This window comes from Epinephelus moara, chromosome 13 (assembly GCF_006386435.1).
Source record: "Epinephelus moara isolate mb chromosome 13, YSFRI_EMoa_1.0, whole genome shotgun sequence".
NCBI lineage: Eukaryota > Metazoa > Chordata > Actinopteri > Perciformes > Serranidae > Epinephelus > Epinephelus moara.
In genome coordinates this window covers 5,245,646-5,262,334 of record NC_065518.1, presented here as the reverse complement: position 1 = coordinate 5,262,334, position 16,689 = coordinate 5,245,646, and the positions used below count along the sequence as shown (strand labels likewise).

Here is a 16,689-nt window from a genome sequence, read left to right as displayed (position 1 = left end):
ATCAAGATTTGTCTTTTAATTCTCATTTAAAACAAACCTCACGGACTGCGTTTTTTCATCTGTGTAATATTGCGAAAATTAGGCCTATCCTGACCCGAAAAGATGCAGAAAAATTGGTCCATGCTTTTGTTACCTCAAGGCTGGATTACTGTAACTTCCTATTATCAGGTAGCTCTAATAAGTCTTAAAAAACTCTGCAGCTAAATCAGAACACACCGGCACGTGTGCTGACACAAACTAAGAAACAAGATCACATTTCTCCTGTTTTAGCTTCGCTGCACTGGCTCCCTGTAAAATCCAGAATTGAATTTAAAATCCTACTGTTAACTTATAAAGCTCTAAATGGTCAAGCTCCGTTATATTATAGAGAGCTCATAGTGCCTTATTATCCCACCAGAACACTGCTCTCTGAGAACGCAGGGTTATTCGTGGTCCCTAAAGTCTCCAAAGGTAGATCAGGAGCCAGAGCCTTCAGCTATCAGGCTCCTCTCCTATGGAATCATCTTCCTGTTATGGTCCGGGAGGCAGACACCGTCTCCACATTTAAGACTAGACTTAAGACTTTCCTCTTTGATAAAGCTTATAGTTAGGGCTGGCTCAGGCTTGCCTTGTACCAGCCCCTAGTTAGGCTGACATAGGCCTAGTCTGCCGGAGGACCTCCTATAATACACCGGGCACCTTCTCTCCTTCTCTCTCTTTCTCTCCTTTGCCAACACTCATGTCCTGTTACTGCATGTCACTAACTGGGCTATTAACATATACCTACAACATGTTGTACCACAATAGCTGTAATTATTATAATATTATTACTTAAATTAATGTTGTTGTAAGCTACTGTCATTACTGTCTGTCCTGCATCTCTCTCTGTCTCTGTCTCTCTTTTCTGTCTCATTGTGTCATATGGATTACTGTACATTTATCACGTTGATCTGTTCTGTACGACATCTATTGCATGTCTATCCGTCCTGGATCCATTCTGGCATTTTTATACCACATGTATTTATTAATGTGTTCTGTCCCTTCTTACATAAACTAAATATTAATAACTGATATTGTCACCAGAGCTTCGTCAGTTTCTTATTTGTCACTATTTTAATTCATTCTAAAGTTTATTTTTTCAGCACAAACAGAAACAAACTGTTTAATATTCTCTGGGATGTTTTTGACATTTAGGAAAACAATCAATCAAATAATGGAGAGAATAACCATCAGATTAACGGTTAACTGTCGCTCTGTCTGAACCCCCAGTGCTTTTATTGTGAAGGTCAATTTTACTGAGCAACATCCTCCGCACATGAAACCTGTTGCAGGTGACCGAGGTGTCGGCTGAGATCAGTCACAGGCTGTGTGGGGTCAGTGTGTGTTGTGACCATGTGGGGGCGCTGTGGGTCCTGTCTGTAAGGTAAGTGAAGGGCAACACTGAAAGCAGCCGACGTGAAAGTTTCCAAAATAAAATCCACACTCACAAAGTGACTGGAGTCTGACATCACCACGGTCAGCCTGTTCAGCACTCTGATTGGACGGGACCGACCCTGAGACAGACAGAGACACGTTACCATGACGACAACACAAACAGTCACCATCATCCTCATCTTCATCAGACCCACCTGTACAACCGGCAGCTGATCAATCAGCTCATTGATCGGTTTCGGGACAGGGATCTCCTGCAAACAGGAAGTAAAGACAGAGTTACAAAATAAAAGTGACACTGATGGTGGATCCATGATTCAGATTGCCTGTAAAATACCAACAACTGTGACAACTCACACTCATGTCTTCAGACTTTTATTAATCACATCAAACATTAACTCACATCATTTTAAATTTAATGCCAAGCAGACTGACCTGTTTCTTTTTGACCGTCGGTTCGAACACGTAGTTGATGGCGACTGTGGAGAAACCGACTGCAGGAAGAAGAAGACGACAGACTCACAGCTAAAAGTCACATCGTCACAAAACTCATCATCTTCATCTTAATACTGACCACCGATCATCTCTCTGTCAAATCATTTTAATATCATTATTGTTCTGATAAGTTTTTACCATCTACAGTTTGTTGATTTATTTGTGTTGCTTACATTACATTTGGATCCTCAGGACTACATTATAATTTAATAAATTAGCTATATGTATTTATATGTTTATCAACTTAGGTTTTATTTAAACATGTCAAAGTTTTAAATGTTTTCAGACGTCCTGTTCTTTGACCAGACGACAGGAGAACTTTAAAATGACAACTTTTTGAATGGAGTTTGGTGAAGAGGTTTCAGCAGGTTCCCTGAGCTCATGAATCAATGAACTGTTTTCACTCATTAAATCTGTCATAAACTGATTAATTAATCAATCTGATTACCTGCAGACTAAACAGACCAACACATCACCTGCACTGTTTATCTATTTCAATCAGGTCTGGTGGTATTTTTACTTTCTACAACAGTAAGACCTTATATAAAATATTAGGTTTATTAAATTAATTTGGAATGTATAGGTTCATGTTGACGGACGAATTTGTCGCGGGATCATATTTGTTTTTGGGATGTCTTCAGTTATAACTTATTTCAATTCTATATTTATTAATAACAATGGAAACTTTGAATGGAGCGATTTTCAAACGGACTCTGGTCTGATGGTTTGTTACCTGTCTGCAGGTAGAAACAGATTCTTTAAACAAACCTGTAACGTAATGAACTAATAAATATATAGTACATTAATAAGCCAAAGTGTTTACTGGCAGTAATCACGTGACACGGGTGGTTTCATCAGGACGCAGTGAAACTTTAAAATGACAACTTTTCAAACGGAGTCTGGTCCAGAGTGTGTCGGTAGTTTGTAGCTCTAACATTGTATTTAACGGTGAGATAAGCACCAGTCTGATGCAGCAGGTGAGTCATCACCTGTTACAGAACAACCTGAACCCAAACAGACCCCATAATACTCAGAGCTTAGCTCCGGTGCTAGCTGTTAGCTCCCGGCCCTGCGGACTCTGACTGCCCGCTGAGGAGCTGCTGTCTGCGGGGTGAAGCTGAGGAGACTCACGGTGAGCTGCGGTCTGGATCAGACTCTGCAGGCGGGTCTGATCCGCCGTGTAGTTCAGGTTCAGATCCATAAACACAGACATGATGCTACTGCTGCTGCTGCACGCGGATCTCTGACACATGTGTGAAGCCGAACGGCCTGCTGGGAATTGTAGTCCTTCGCTGTACACAGCTGTAGGCACAAACAAGATTTACATCCCATCGTTTATTTAACAGGATTGTTATTTCTGACCCGCTGTGACGCTTAAAAGACAAATAAAACCTTTTCTTACACTTTTTAAAATCTATTTTATTATTTTATTATAAACATTTGTATATGTTTTATCTTTTTGTCTCTGAAGCTTCAGTTTTAAAACGTATCCATTTGATTCAGTATTTCTTTCTAACGTCAGATTATACATAAATATTCTGCCTAAATTAATATCTCATTTGGATGAAACAGTTATCATAACTTAATTAAAGTTATTATCACAATGTTCAGATTCAGATTCAGATTCAGAATACTTTATTAATCCCCGGGGGGAAATTGTTTTTGTTCCAATGCTCCGCGCAAAGTAGAAATAGAAATACAGCATGAATGGAGATAAAGATGAAGATATAAATAAAATACTAAAATAGACAATGAAATAAGTAAAATAAATATTAAAGTAGACATTAAAATACAATAAAATAAAATAAAATATTAAAGTAGACATTAGAATAAAATAGAATAAAATAGAATATTAAAGTAGACATTAACATAAATAAATTATTACAGTAGACAATAAAGTAAAATAAATAATAAAAACAGTAAAGTAGACAATCTGAAATATATACAATATACAATGAAATGGTTGTAGCATTATAAATGAAATAAGAATAAGTTGTTGTTTTTATTCTTAAAACAGAAATCTGTAAGTTATTGATAAAATCCTCAAATTTGTGAATGAAGTTAAGAAAAAGGCGTTTAATTTATTAACCCACCAAAATAAATAATGTTATTATGATAAACATTATTTATAAAGTATTAAATTAGGTCTATTTTATCATTATTGTAAATTATTAATAAAAGTCTGAATTAAAAGACAGTAAAAAAGAATAGATATTAATACATTAGCACATTATATAATCTCTCTTAAACAGCGCGTTAAATTCTTTTAATTAATATTTTTCTTGTTTAAATCAGTTGTTGTTTTCCTGCAGGGGGCGGAAACACGTCAGCTGCTGAATAACAGCAGCAGAAGAAGAAGAGTGAAAGGTCACAGAGCGTGAAGAAGAGAGGCAGCTGCAGGTATCTGACAAATACTAACGCTACATACAGAACTAACACAGTATAGTATTCACAGTACACACACTCACACACACACACACACACACACAGACACACAGTAACAGGTCCTTAATACTGCATCCATCAGCCTGTAGTTCAGCGGTCTGTGTCTGAGTCTGTTTTTGGACTTTATTTGATTCCAACCTTCATTCAGAATCTGACTTAACGGTTCTCTTGTTTTCGGTAAAAACTCCGAACAAACTTTGAAAAGTATTTAGAATCCGGACAGTCTGCTGTGACGTCAGCAAACACCTGATCCACCACAAAGCTCAGGTTAAAACAGAGAGTGTGCTGCAGGATTCAATGTGTGCTGGAGGAAGATTTCACCGTCTCTTAACAGCATATAGTTTGTATTTCTGTTAAAATAAGAGCAGCCAGACTGGTTCAGTGAGCGCCGAAATGACAACTGGAAACTTAAGATTCAGATATTACCCTGAAATTACTTAATAATGAATAAACAATGCTATAAAAACAAAACAAAATGTAAAATACTAGATTTTTAAAGGGGGTTCGGCACTGTTGTCTCTCCACATATGGACACTTAACTCCCGTTGCTTATAAAAGCGAACAGTTTCCCTGTGTTTCCAGTCTTTGTGCTAAGCTAGGCTAACAGTTTCCCTCTGCCTCCAGTCTTTGTGCTAAGCTAAGCTAACAGTTTCCCTCTGCCTCCAGTCTTTGTGCTAAGCTAGGCTAACAGTTTCCCTCTGTTTCCAGTCTTTGTGCTAAGCTAGGCTAACAGTTTCCCTCTGCCTCCAGTCTTTGTGCTAAGCTAGGCTAACAGTTTCCCCTCTGCTTTCAATCAGGTGCTAAGCTAGGCTAACAGTTTCCCTCTGCCTCCAGTCATTGTGCTAAGCTAGGCTAACAGTTTCCCTCTGCCTCCAGTCTTTGTGCTAAGCTAGGCTAACAGACCATGCTGAGACCTGTGAAGATCCTCCTCTCTACAGCATGTCTGGCCACTCGCTGCTGTTCAGGCTTCGTCTCCAGGATAAGGTTCAGTAACTCAGAGAGACACTGATTGACTGATTGATTGATTGATTGATTGATTGACTGACCCTTTCTCTCAGGTACATGAACAGGCTGAAGGAGGATGATGAATCGTGCGCTGCAGCTCTACCGAACGGTCACATGTTCCTGTTCCACCGTCTGTCTCCTCTGCTGCAACGCACCGAGCAGGGAACCTTCAGACCTGCAGCACTGATCACCTCAGGTACAGAACCTCAGGTCCCCGGGTACAGAACCTCAGAACCTCAGGTCCTCAAGAACATAACCTCAGAACCTCAGGTACAGAACCACGTGTAGGGAACTTGAGCCACAGGTAGATAACTTAAACTACAGAGCCTAAGGTACAGAACCACAGATACAGAACCCTGCAACTTCAAATACAGAACCAAGGGATGAGAGCCACAGGTAGAGAACCAGAGCCACAGGTGGAGAACCTCAAGTACAGAGAACTGAAAGCCACAGGTAGAGAAATACATCTGCTGAACCACAGTTAGAGTACCAAGGGAACAGTAAAAGCTTGAGAGTCCCAAGAGGAGAATCTTAGCTACAGAAGAAAAGATAAAGAACCATGGGCAGAGAACTGTGGGCCACAGCTGAAAAACCAATAGATGAGAACCAGGAGAACCACTGCAGGTAACTAAAGTCAGAGAATCACAGAGAGAAAAATTGAAAAAAAGACATGAGAACCTCGTAGAACCTCAACCAGAGAACTTGGGGCATAAAAAGTCCTGATCTGTGTTTTGTGTTCTAGATGTGCAGTCGATCCTGGAGAGACTGGGTTCTGACAGAGCCCTGCTGAAGGAGTCGGTTCTGATCGGCTGCTCTGAACAGAACCAGGCTCAGTTCTGTCTGGACGTCGGTAAGAACACATCAGTGAACTCAGAGTCCCTGAATACACCAGTCAGTAGGTTCTATATGTTCTGGTCTGGGTTCTAGGAGAACTGGATCAGGCAGCAGTAGAAGAAGAGTGTGGAGGAAACTTCATCGATTTGAGAAAGGCGTTCTTTCTTCTGACCGGAGCAGAGGCGCCTCTGGTGGCCAAGGTGGGTAACTACACCTGAACCAACATGTTGCTGTGAAGTAAGACTCAGATCCTGAACTGGGTTCTGTCCTTCAGGGTCAGGCTCTGCTGCGCTGGCATCAAACCAACAGGTTCTGCAGTGCCACAGGTCTGCCGACCAAACGCAACCAGGCAGGAAGTCAGAGAGTCTGCAGCAGCTCCGGCATCATCTACTATCCCAAGGTAACAACTACAGACCAGGTGTGAACCAGGTCTGAACCATCCTGTTGCCTTGATGTATGTGGTGCCTATGTGGTTCCAGTCTGACTGGTTTCTCCTGGTCTTCCTGCAGATGTCTCCGGTGGTGATCGTCCTGGTGTCTGATGGGAAACGGTGTTTGTTAGGCCGACAGTCGTCTTTCCCTCGAGGGATGTACAGCGCTCTGGCCGGCTTCTGTGACATGGGTCGGTCCAACCCGTCTTCAGACTCACCTGTCTACAGACATACCTGTCTAATAAGCTGTCTACAGTCTCACCTGTCTACAGACTTGTTTAATAACCTGTCTACAGTCTCACCTATCCACCTGTCTCTCTGTGTGTGTTCCAGGTGAGACAGTGGAGGAGGCTCTGAGCAGGGAGGTGGCCGAGGAGGTGGGTCTGGAGGTCCACAGTGTCTCCTACAGCTCCTCACAGCACTGGCCTTTTCCACATAGCTCCTTCATGATTGCCTGCCACGCCTCTGTTAGCCCCGCCCACTCCCAGGTGAGTTCTGACACTGAGATTTTACAGAGGAAACTTTTGAGGAGGAAATGAAGGACTCATTGAAGCTGTTTTATAAGTTCATTTTTTTCTTTTTCACAGTGAGTTAAGGTGTTTTAATGTTTTAATGGCATTTTAAGGTTACTGTGCATTTCCTCTTAAATTTAAGGAGGTATGAAGCAGATCAAAGTTAACAGTTATTAACCCTTAAACTTTTACCAAAAGTTTTAAAGCCACCTAACAACTGCCTTAATGTTTTCCCTTAAGGTGAAAACTCATGGATGTCTCTAACAGAGCATTTAAAGGCGTTTTTTCCAGGTTTTACACCTTAAAAAAATGATGATGATGGTTTTACACCTTAAAAAACCCTGAACAGAAAACCCATTAATAAAGGCCTGTGTTAAAAGCCATTAATTGATTTAAAGCAAAGCCAGGAACCCCTTAAAATCTATTCAGATTCTTGATTAAGGGCTTTTAAAATTAAGTACAAGAAATTTAGTAAAATTAAGGTGTGTTTAAGGGTTTAGTGCTGGACCTTTGAGAATCCCTTGAATTTAATAAAAAACACCTTAAATTGATCATTAATGGAGTTGGGACAAATATTAAAGATGAATGTTTGAATTAAGGGGAAAGTTAAGTCCTCTTTGCATTTGACTTAATTTGTCGATTAAGGGCTTTTTAAAATTAAGTTTGTTTTCGTTTTTTTAATTCATGGCCAAGTAAAGTTAAGGGTTTCATGGTAACAGAGTGTAGAACAGCAGAGGACCGAGCGTGGAGCCCTGAGGAACACCAGGTGAGACCACCTGTTGTCTTCAGTCATGTGACCTGCTGTCCTGTTTGTCCTCCAGTTGGACGTGGACCACTCAGAGCTGGAGGATGCTCGCTGGTTCAGTCTGGAGGAAATCACTGCCGCCCTGCAGGTGAAGACTCCGCCCAGGAGGGGCGACGCCCCCGTCCTCTGGCTACCTCCAAAACATGCCATTGCCCACCGCCTCATCACAGAGTGGACTGACCGCCAGAGACGCCGCGATGAGGGAGACTAACGTCTAACCTGAAGACGCAGAGGAGACAATAACAAACCTGACATCCACAACTGGTCCACGCTGAGTGTCCTCAGAGTCCTCAGTCCTCATCCAGAGTTCTCAGAGTCCTCACTCCTCATCCAGAGAGTCCTCAGAGTCCTCATCCAGAGTGTTTTCAGTCCTCATCCAGAGTCCTCAGAGTCAGAGTCCTCATTCAGAGGACAGGTTTCAGACTGTGAGACGTCTCGCCAGGAGGGAGACAGGTGAGGTAAAGGGACAGGTGTAACAACAGGAAGTTAGTGACTGCAGCAGAGACACACAAATGATGGAGATGAAGACCCAAACTGACTCCTCCTCTTCATCACTGTGTGTCTGACATCCATCCAGGACAGACGTCCATTAATCAGCTGAGACATCAGAGACAAATCAGTCATCATGTTTTAAAGTTTTACATCCTCATTGCAGACAGGAACTGCAACTCACTGTCATCATCATCATCTTCATCACCATCATCTTCATCATCAGGCAGACAGCAGCTGATCTGCTGAGCAGCAGATTAAGATGTAGAAATAAAAGCTCAAACTGTGACACATCTTTTATCTGTTATTAATATTAATGAATCACAGTTTGACTTTCTGACCTCAGGAAGCTGAGCACAGTCTAGTGATGTGAACGAGAACGGCATGTCCAACTTCCTGTAGAGTCGAAAGGACGACATCACTAAGTATAAATCAGTCTGAGACAAACAGGAATCAGTTTGATAAAAAACTTTATTTCAAATTAAAGCGTCTGAGATAGAAAACATTTATCTGACATGTTGGGCTTTTATTTTGAAGGTGTGTGTGAGTGTGTGTGCGTGTGTATGTCAGTGTGTTATGTGCGTGTGTTTTGCAGTAAAGTCCAGCTCTGTCTCCTTGGTGACGGTCAGGGCGCTCTGGACTTGTCTCTGCAGCTCGGCGTCCAGCAGCGTGTCTCCAAACACGAAACGATCCTGATCAATAAAACATGATGGACAGATCTGAGACTGTGAGCGTGAGGTTAATCAATAAATCAATGAGTCGTACTGATCAAAGGTAAAGATCTGAGCTGTGTGAAGGTGCGTCTGATTGGTGTACCTTCTTCTTGCTGCCGGGTGGAGCTACAGGAGGGTTAAAGGTCATGTCTCTGACACTGTAGACGTCAAACAACTCCACCGGAGACCTGGACAGGAAGTCGACACACAGACACGTCGCATGTCAGGAAATGAAATGAGTGTACTGCTCCTTTAAGATGACATCACCTGCAGACGCACCTGCGGCTCAGCTCCACAGAGAGCGACGCCGAACCTTCACTGGGCGCTCCCTGACTCAGGTGGACCGCCATTCGCCGCACCACCGGGTGGAAATGTCTCTGTAACACAGTGTGATGTCAGCATGATGTCACATACCATGATGTCACAGCGTGATGTCACACACAGCTCCCAGCGTACCTGCAGTGTGTGTAGTTCCCACAGCGCTGTGTTCTGTGCATTGCAATGTTCAGGTTCGTCCAGCTCCGGCAGGTAGTAGCCGCTGCCCTGAACCTCGTTATCCAACAGGAAGTCACACTTAGGGAACGCCTGACACACACACACACACACAGACACACACAGACACACACACACACACAGAGGAAGTAAAAGTGTATAATTTCAGATCAGTCGCTCTTTCATCAGAGACATGATTCAGGTCCAGGTCTGAGGTACCGTACAGTCCACATATAAACCAGGTTCCAGCCTTCCATTGACCGAACACACTCACGTGCACGGCGGCTCTGCTGGCGGCCAGGATCCCCACGCTGGCGTTGGGCAACACATGCAGACTGAGCATGCTCAGTCTCTTGATGAACGCCATAGCCCTCTGCAGGGTCACCTGCTTCCTGCGGCGGGTCAGCATGGCATCCAGGCACCGCAGCAGGATGATGACGTCATCATTGGGCGCCCCTGAGACAGACACACAGACAGACAGAAGGACAGACAGCAGCTTTGAATAAAGTGATATTTATATATCATATATAATATCTGATCAGTCAGTAACTTTTACAGTTTTTACTTTATCAATAAAACACCAATCCAATAATATCACATCTAATAATCTGAAACACTGAGAACTGTTACTATGGAAACTGTACGTAGACGCAGGACTTTTACCTGTAACAAAGTATTTTCACACTGAGGTGTTAATACTGTTACTGCAGTAATATATCAGAGTATCAGATTCCTGCTCTGTGAGTCGGTCTGTGAAACAGGAAGTGTGTCTCACCTGCATGGAGCCGCGGCAGCAGTCTGTACAGCTGCGAGTAAAAGTTGAGCGGGTCAATGTTCAGAACGTCACCTGATGAAACACGTCAACAAACTTTATTGATACAGGTCAGATTAACACACACACATACACACCTACACACACACACACACACACCTTGTCCTGACAGGATGGTGAAGACAGTCTGGATACAGTGGAGACTCTCCCGATTGGTCAGATCCTGCAGAGGTCACATGATGATCATCAGTTATTATAGAACTAGTTCTGTATGAAAACGTCTGTCAGGAGTAGTGTATGTGATGTTTCCCTGATGTTAGCATGTAGCTACATGTAGCAGTGTATGTCCCGAGCATGTAGCTGCTACATGTAGCTACATGCTCGGGACATACACTGCTACATGTAGCTGTATGCTAACATCAGGGAAACATCACATACACTGCTACATGTAGCTGTATGCTAACATCAGGGAAACATCACATACACTGATACATGTAGCTACATGCTAACATCAGGGAAACATTACATACACTGCTACATGTAGCAGTGTATGTCAATCAACTTATCAATTGATTGACTAATCGATCAGTCTGACAGCGGATTACAGTTTTTCTCAATTGTTTACACACAAATACTGGTACTTGAGACACAGTGACCACAACATGTAACTCATGCACCAACCCCCTGAACCAATTCTGCTAAACTACAAGCACAATTCCTGCTTTACACTCAAATTGCAGTTCTAAAACACATTTTTTTCAAAACACTACACACAATTCTCTACATTTGGCACAATTTTCATAAAGAAAATCTCTTGTTTTCACGAGGAACACACTGTCATTCAAAATTCTAAAGTTAATTGCCCTACTATGCACACTGACTCATCACATGGGCAAACACCTGTCACACAGTTTTACAATTAGCAATCAGAGCTTTAGCATAAAAGGGCAACAGGTGAGCTCTTCTGTTTTGGAGCAATGGATGCCAACATTGGAAACAAAGGCAGAGCCAGAGCCAGAGGAGTGAGAGTAAGAGGAGGAGGACGGGGAGGACGAGGACGAGGAAGGCCAAGGATCGTATCTCTGATGAGATCCGAGCCACTTTTTCTGCCTGGAGATGGAAAGTGTATGATCGAAATCCACAAACGCGTATACCCCTTCTCCAAGCTATGGAAGACGCATGTGGAGATACAGCAGTTGATGCTTTTCATGGCTGGATTCGCCATGCTAGGCGATATTTCCCCCGCTGCTTGGCCAGGGAAAACATTGCTTGTGATGTGGATGAGGTGCTGTGGCCAGACCGAAACAGAAGAGAGGATGCAGCATAGTTTTGTTTTTTACTGTAAGTGTATACAGTAAATTCTTCTGTTGTTTTGTATGTAGATCACTGTATGTGCAACTTTGTTAAGTCATTATGATGAATGGAGAAGAAGTGTTTCCCATTCATCATAATGTTTTACATTGAGCACATCAGTGTTCAACTGGTTCTTATAAATGTCTATTCATATGATGGTTTGTGTGTGTCATTTGAAAACAAAATACCATTTTGAGAAGAAATAACATTGTTTTGAATGTAATGTTTCATTTTGCAGGAGAATTGAGGGGTTTTGCCCACTGTGTGTGTGTGTTTTTTGATTTGTGTGTAGAGTTCTGAGAGTATGAGGAATGCTTTCAGAAAATGTGTGTAAACAATTGAAAAAAACTGTAACAGCAGGTTGTTAAGAGGGCGGGGTCAAGGTGAATACTCACTCCTGATTGGATGAGGTTCTGCAGCACGTTGAGCAGGTCGTCAAAGAACTCCAGGTTTATCAGGTGAGCAAAACTGACAGGAAGTGACATCACAGTCAGTACTGCAGCACATCTACAGTACTCTGTGTGTGTGTGTGTGTGTGTGTGTGTGTGTGTGTGTGTGTGTGTGTGTGTGTGTGTGTGTGTGTCGTACTTGGCCAGCCCCTCCAGAACAGCAGGAAGAAGAACTGACTTCTGAGCCTTCTTCAAGATCCTGAAGTAGATGAGGAAGACGATGTTCAGAGTCTCTGTGTGCTGAGGAAGAGGAGAAGGAAGAAGAAGAAGAGGAGGAGGAAGAGGAGGAGTTTAGTTTCCTGTGTGTAGAATTTGTTCTTTAAACGGCGGCGTCGATCTGTGACTCACCAGTTTGATCTTCTTCTCTTTGCTCTCGGAGGCGTCGGCCTCCAGCAGCTCCTTCTCCAACTTCTCCTCCGCCTTCTTCCACTACACACACACACACACACACACACACACACACACACACACACACAGTCAATCCAGGAGTGTTCAGGTGTTACCTGTTGTGAAGCAGCAGACAGGTGTGTGTGATTTACCTTCCTCTGCATCCTGGACAGGTTCTTCTTCCTCTCTTTGTTGTTCATGAACTTCTTCTTTGGTGCCGTGTCCTCCAGGTCCTTCTTCACCTGCACCTCCTTTATCCTCAGACTGAGCAGCGTCCGCAGCACCTGGAGGGGGGGCAGGTGAGGTCTGACATCACACTTACACAGGTGACATCAGCACACTGTGGCATTGGATGTTAAGGGTGCATTTGATTCGTTACCTCAGGTCTGACATTGTAGTTGAGACTCTTTACAAGACCCGAGATGACTCGTACGACCGCCAGCGAAGCTCCGCCCTCTTTGTCCTGCTGAAAGAGCTTCCTGAACGCATCACAGCACACACCTGACACCTGTGACAGACACATGAACGCATCACACACCTGACACCTTAACGCATCACACCCCACACCTGACAGCAGTCTCACCTGTTTGACGGGGTCGTTCATCAGAGGGACGAGGGCGACGATGATGTTGTTGTGGAAGTTGAAGTGAGGAAGAGCGAGCAGCAGCTCACACAGGCAGCGAACGGCGACTTCGGCGAGTCCGCGGTACGACTGGAAACCAACCGCCTGACTGCGCTTCTTCTTCTTCTGCTTCCAGTCTGCAGGTGACAGGTGAACATGTTGACGTGACACCTGTACATGCTGTCATCACGTGTGTGTGTGTAGCTGTGGTTGTGACGTGTGTGTAGCTGTAGCTGTGTACCTCTGATGGTCTGCTCCAGGTCCTCCAGGTAAAACTTGTACTGACTCACCAAACCTTCTTCAAACTCTCGGAGCTGCTGCGTCTCCTTCTTCACCTGCAGGACACACATCAGATACAGGACTCCTGAGTCACACGGAAACACAAACACACACACACACACATACACACACACACACACACGGTGGTTACCTTGGCGGCCTTCTCCTCAGCGGTCAGAGGTCGTATCCTATAGGTGGGGGTGATGTCTTTAAAGATCTCCATCAGTGAAACCATCACCAGCTTCCTGACCGTCACCGCCACAGAGGGGTCCGACTCCATCAGCATCCCACGCAGCTCCTTCACCCGCTTTATCTGATCACACACACAGGAAGTGACATCATCAGACTGCGTCTGTAAACACAGCATGTCTGACCTCAGATCAGCGGTGCGCTCTTACGTTGCTGTAGGGGTCGGACATGACGGCTGACCCCAGGCTGGCGATGCAAAGCTTCTTCTGGTTGATCTTGTGAAGTCTGAGCGTCTCTCTCTGCTCCGCCGTCAGTGCTGCTGAGCTCTCTGGCTCCCCCTCTGTTCGGGAGGACACAGAAGGACACTCATCACATGACCACATCACATGATGACAGCTGGTCTGACCTGTCTTTTCTTTTGGTCACATCCTCCCCTAAAAACATTCAAACTTCATAAAGCGCCGTTTGAACAGTGTTCGGTCTGACTCAGAGGAGACGCAGTGCATTGTGGGAATCTGAGTGAGACAAACAGATTACCGTTTTCTGACTCCTCCTGCTCCTCAGCAGCCTCCTCTTCCTCCTCCTCCTCCTCCTCTTCCTCCGGCTTCTTTGTGACAGCTACAGAGACAACAGAAGAGACGCTCAGTCAGCTGATCACCAATCAGATCAATCAGACCGATCGGAGGATCAATAACAGTGATCAGTACCTCTCTCCACGCTCTGTGGGATGACTCCTCTCTTGTCTTTGATGGGCAGCAGGTGGATCACTTCCTTCTCCTCCGTCCTCGCCATCTTCCTCGGAACCTTCTCATAACTCCGGACCACCTCAGCGCTCCTCTTCTTCCCGCCGTGCACCGGCCCGCTGAGACGCCCCGCCCACCGAAACAAGCTCACATCAGTCTCTGTGTGTGTTTGACTTCTACATCCTGATTTGTGTGTGTGTGTGTGTGTGTGTGTGTTACCATGACGACAGGTCTCTGGTGATGAAGGACGCCTGGCGAGCCAAAGCGGTCATCTGCTCCACGTCATCGTCCTCCATCATGTCTGTGGGCAGCGTCTCCAGGAACTCTTCCTCCTCCTCCTCTTCCTCTGTCAGAGACAGTCATCAGGTGAGAGCAGACTCACAGAGGTGCATTGTGGGGAACAAAGTCCTCCTGACTCAGCTGCACTCACCAGGCCTCTTCCTGTACGTCTCCAGTGGGCGTGGCGTCCTGATGGCGGCGTCCTTCACAGCCTGCCGCAGCTTCTTCTGCTCCTTGCGCTGCTTCTTGGCGACGTTCTGCTGCTTCATCTGACGGTTCTTCAGCTTGTTCTCCAGCTTCACGTCGCTCGTCTTCAACAGGCGACGGAACGTTGGACGCCGCTTCTTCGACCGGGGCTGGACGGGAGGGAGGAAGGAGTCAAAGTCAAATAAACAACCATTTATTTTTCTAAACAACATTTCAGAATAAAAGCTGTAACTTTTATGGACGTTTGTGTAATTTAGTGTCTTTAAAATGTCCAAATTAAATCAGTCTCAGTTTTATTGATTTACTGATTTGGATCAGAATACAGATTACAGATTACAGATTACAGACTACAGATTACAGACTACAGACTACAGAGTCACAGATGAACCTTCAGCAACTGATGAGTTTCTGTTTCAGAGTCCTGAGGACAGACTGTCTGCAGCTGAGAGACTCTGAGTTCATCAGTTATAACAATAATAATAATAATCATCTCTGGGTCATGAGTCAGAAGATGAATTCATCACAAAGACTGAAATTACTCAGTGAATAACTTAACCTCTGTTGATCACATCAGATCTGAGGCTGGGACAGCTTTACATTTACTGTCTGGAGTCTGGAGTCAGGTGTGAACTTACCGGACCCATGGCGGCTCAGAGTCTCCGTGTCACTGCGCAGGTTCAGGCAGAGCTCCGTTGTCCTCTCCTCGGTCAGTGTGGAGGAGACTGTCGGTGTGTTTTGGTGGAAAGTCTCAGTTTGTTTCCACACGTGTGATCACCGGAGGACCTGGTTCACACCGACAACCCGGAAACACTATGACGCACTGATCCCCGAGCAGACAGCGCCCCCAGCGGCCGGAGGTCACATGACACAACACGTCCGAGAATTTTAATTATTATTATCATTATTTTTTAACTATGAAAAGGTATTTGATGAACTCCCTGACATTTAATAAAATTAATGATTATAGAGATCGTTAAATACATTTATGTGTTGACATAACGATATTGAATTATTGATGTTATTATTATTTATTTATTTTGTTATTTATTATTTAATTTTTATTTAATGCAAAGGTTTATCTGAGATCTTGGAAATGTAGTTTGTAAATTTATTTGTTCTTTGACTTTTTGTTTTTTGTACGTGAAACAGCTCTCATGTATTGTGTAATATGTTATTGTTTGACATAATTTGTAAATTGTTAATATTTAAATAAAATAAATAAAAATAAATACAAATTATTAGTATTATTTATTTATTTATTTATTTATTTTAATCAGGGTTTGTCGCCCTGATGGAGATTATAACAACACGTTTTATTTACTGTAAATAAATCAAAAAATTCTGAATTATTGAATAAAATATATCATTTACATTTTATTTTGTTGAATATTTTATTGAACTGTATTTTTAAATTATTGATCCAAATCTTCTCAAAACTTTTAACAAATTTATTTTTATTGGCCCTCAAATAGAAATTTTTTTCTCACTAGTTGGTGTTTTCGTATATTAACCCTGAATTAGTTTGTTTTACTTGTATAATGTTTAAATATATTCTACATATTCATTCTTTATACCTGTGCTGTAAAGACAGGATGAATTTATCTTATGTTCTGTACTGACTTTATGCTCCTGTTGGAATTAAATACAATAAAGAAACCTGGTGTTCATTTATAGATTTTGTGTATAAAATATTTTAATTGAAGCTTTATAACAGATCAGGTCAAATATCTTCTATAAAGTTAAATTAATGTGTGTTGTGTGTGTATTCTGGATTAAATC

General features: G+C 43.2%; 3 protein-coding genes across 7 annotated transcripts in view; 1 reads left to right on the top strand and 2 right to left on the bottom strand.

The window, feature by feature from the left end:
* Positions 1-3,180, bottom strand: part of rpp30 (ribonuclease P/MRP 30 subunit) — a 20,548-nt gene extending 17,368 nt beyond the window's left edge. Inside the window, exons 1-4 of the mRNA XM_050059285.1 lie at positions 3,037-3,180; positions 1,846-1,904; positions 1,608-1,664; positions 1,467-1,532 (exon numbers count right to left, since the gene is read on the bottom strand). Coding sequence (XP_049915242.1) covers positions 1,467-1,532; positions 1,608-1,664; positions 1,846-1,904; positions 3,037-3,157 — 303 coding nt within the window. The 5' untranslated portion in view covers positions 3,158-3,180. The remainder of the gene's footprint in view (positions 1-1,466; positions 1,533-1,607; positions 1,665-1,845; positions 1,905-3,036) is intronic.
* Positions 3,181-4,217: 1,037 nt separating this feature from the next.
* On the top strand, positions 4,218-8,714 carry nudt13 (nudix (nucleoside diphosphate linked moiety X)-type motif 13). 5 transcript variants are annotated; one of them, XM_050059282.1, is made up of 9 exons: positions 4,218-4,305; positions 5,227-5,334; positions 5,409-5,551; positions 6,098-6,205; positions 6,283-6,389; positions 6,464-6,589; positions 6,699-6,810; positions 6,953-7,107; positions 7,953-8,714. In XM_050059282.1, exons 2-9 carry the CDS (start codon positions 5,255-5,257, stop codon positions 8,145-8,147), a joined length of 1,026 nt encoding a protein of 341 aa, XP_049915239.1. In that variant the 5' UTR covers positions 4,218-4,305; positions 5,227-5,254; the 3' UTR covers positions 8,148-8,714. The 5 variants fall into 5 exon arrangements, with proteins under 5 accessions (XP_049915239.1, XP_049915240.1, XP_049915238.1 ...); XM_050059281.1 differs by lacking the exon at positions 4,218-4,305 and adding an exon at positions 4,908-5,105 and having other exon boundaries at positions 5,148-5,334; XM_050059283.1 differs by lacking the exon at positions 5,227-5,334 and having other exon boundaries at positions 4,244-4,305.
* Positions 8,715-8,878: 164 nt separating this feature from the next.
* Positions 8,879-15,709, bottom strand: noc3l (NOC3-like DNA replication regulator). The gene is made up of 21 exons (XM_050059278.1): positions 15,546-15,709; positions 14,855-15,059; positions 14,644-14,770; positions 14,389-14,543; positions 14,219-14,299; positions 13,891-14,021; positions 13,644-13,805; positions 13,455-13,548; positions 13,175-13,350; positions 12,971-13,099; positions 12,744-12,875; positions 12,553-12,633; positions 12,344-12,444; positions 12,151-12,223; positions 10,562-10,625; positions 10,406-10,477; positions 9,905-10,086; positions 9,595-9,723; positions 9,418-9,515; positions 9,242-9,326; positions 8,879-9,117 (listed from the first exon to the last, which is right to left on the bottom strand). The coding sequence occupies exons 1-21, from the start codon at positions 15,552-15,554 to the stop codon at positions 8,992-8,994; spliced, it is 2,412 nt and encodes an 803-aa protein (XP_049915235.1). The 5' UTR covers positions 15,555-15,709; the 3' UTR covers positions 8,879-8,991.
* Between the last annotated feature and the right edge of the window lie 980 nt (positions 15,710-16,689).

Excerpts from the sequence above, each read along its gene's own strand:
- noc3l (XM_050059278.1), bottom strand. Across the intron at positions 13,806-13,890 it reads TGTCCGACCCCTACAGCAAC|ATAAAGCGGGTGAAGGAGCT; the intron begins GTAAGAGCGCAC and ends GTGTGTGATCAG. Across the intron at positions 9,724-9,904 it reads CCAGCAGAGCCGCCGTGCAC|GCGTTCCCTAAGTGTGACTT; the intron begins GTGAGTGTGTTC and ends TGTGTGTGTCAG.
- nudt13 (XM_050059282.1), top strand. The coding sequence starts at position 5,255 with ATGCTGAGACCTGTGAAGATCCTCCTCTCTACAGCATGTCTGGCCACT. Across the intron at positions 6,590-6,698 it reads GCATCATCTACTATCCCAAG|ATGTCTCCGGTGGTGATCGT; the intron begins GTAACAACTACA and ends GTCTTCCTGCAG. Across the intron at positions 6,811-6,952 it reads GGCCGGCTTCTGTGACATGG|GTGAGACAGTGGAGGAGGCT; the intron begins GTCGGTCCAACC and ends TGTGTGTTCCAG.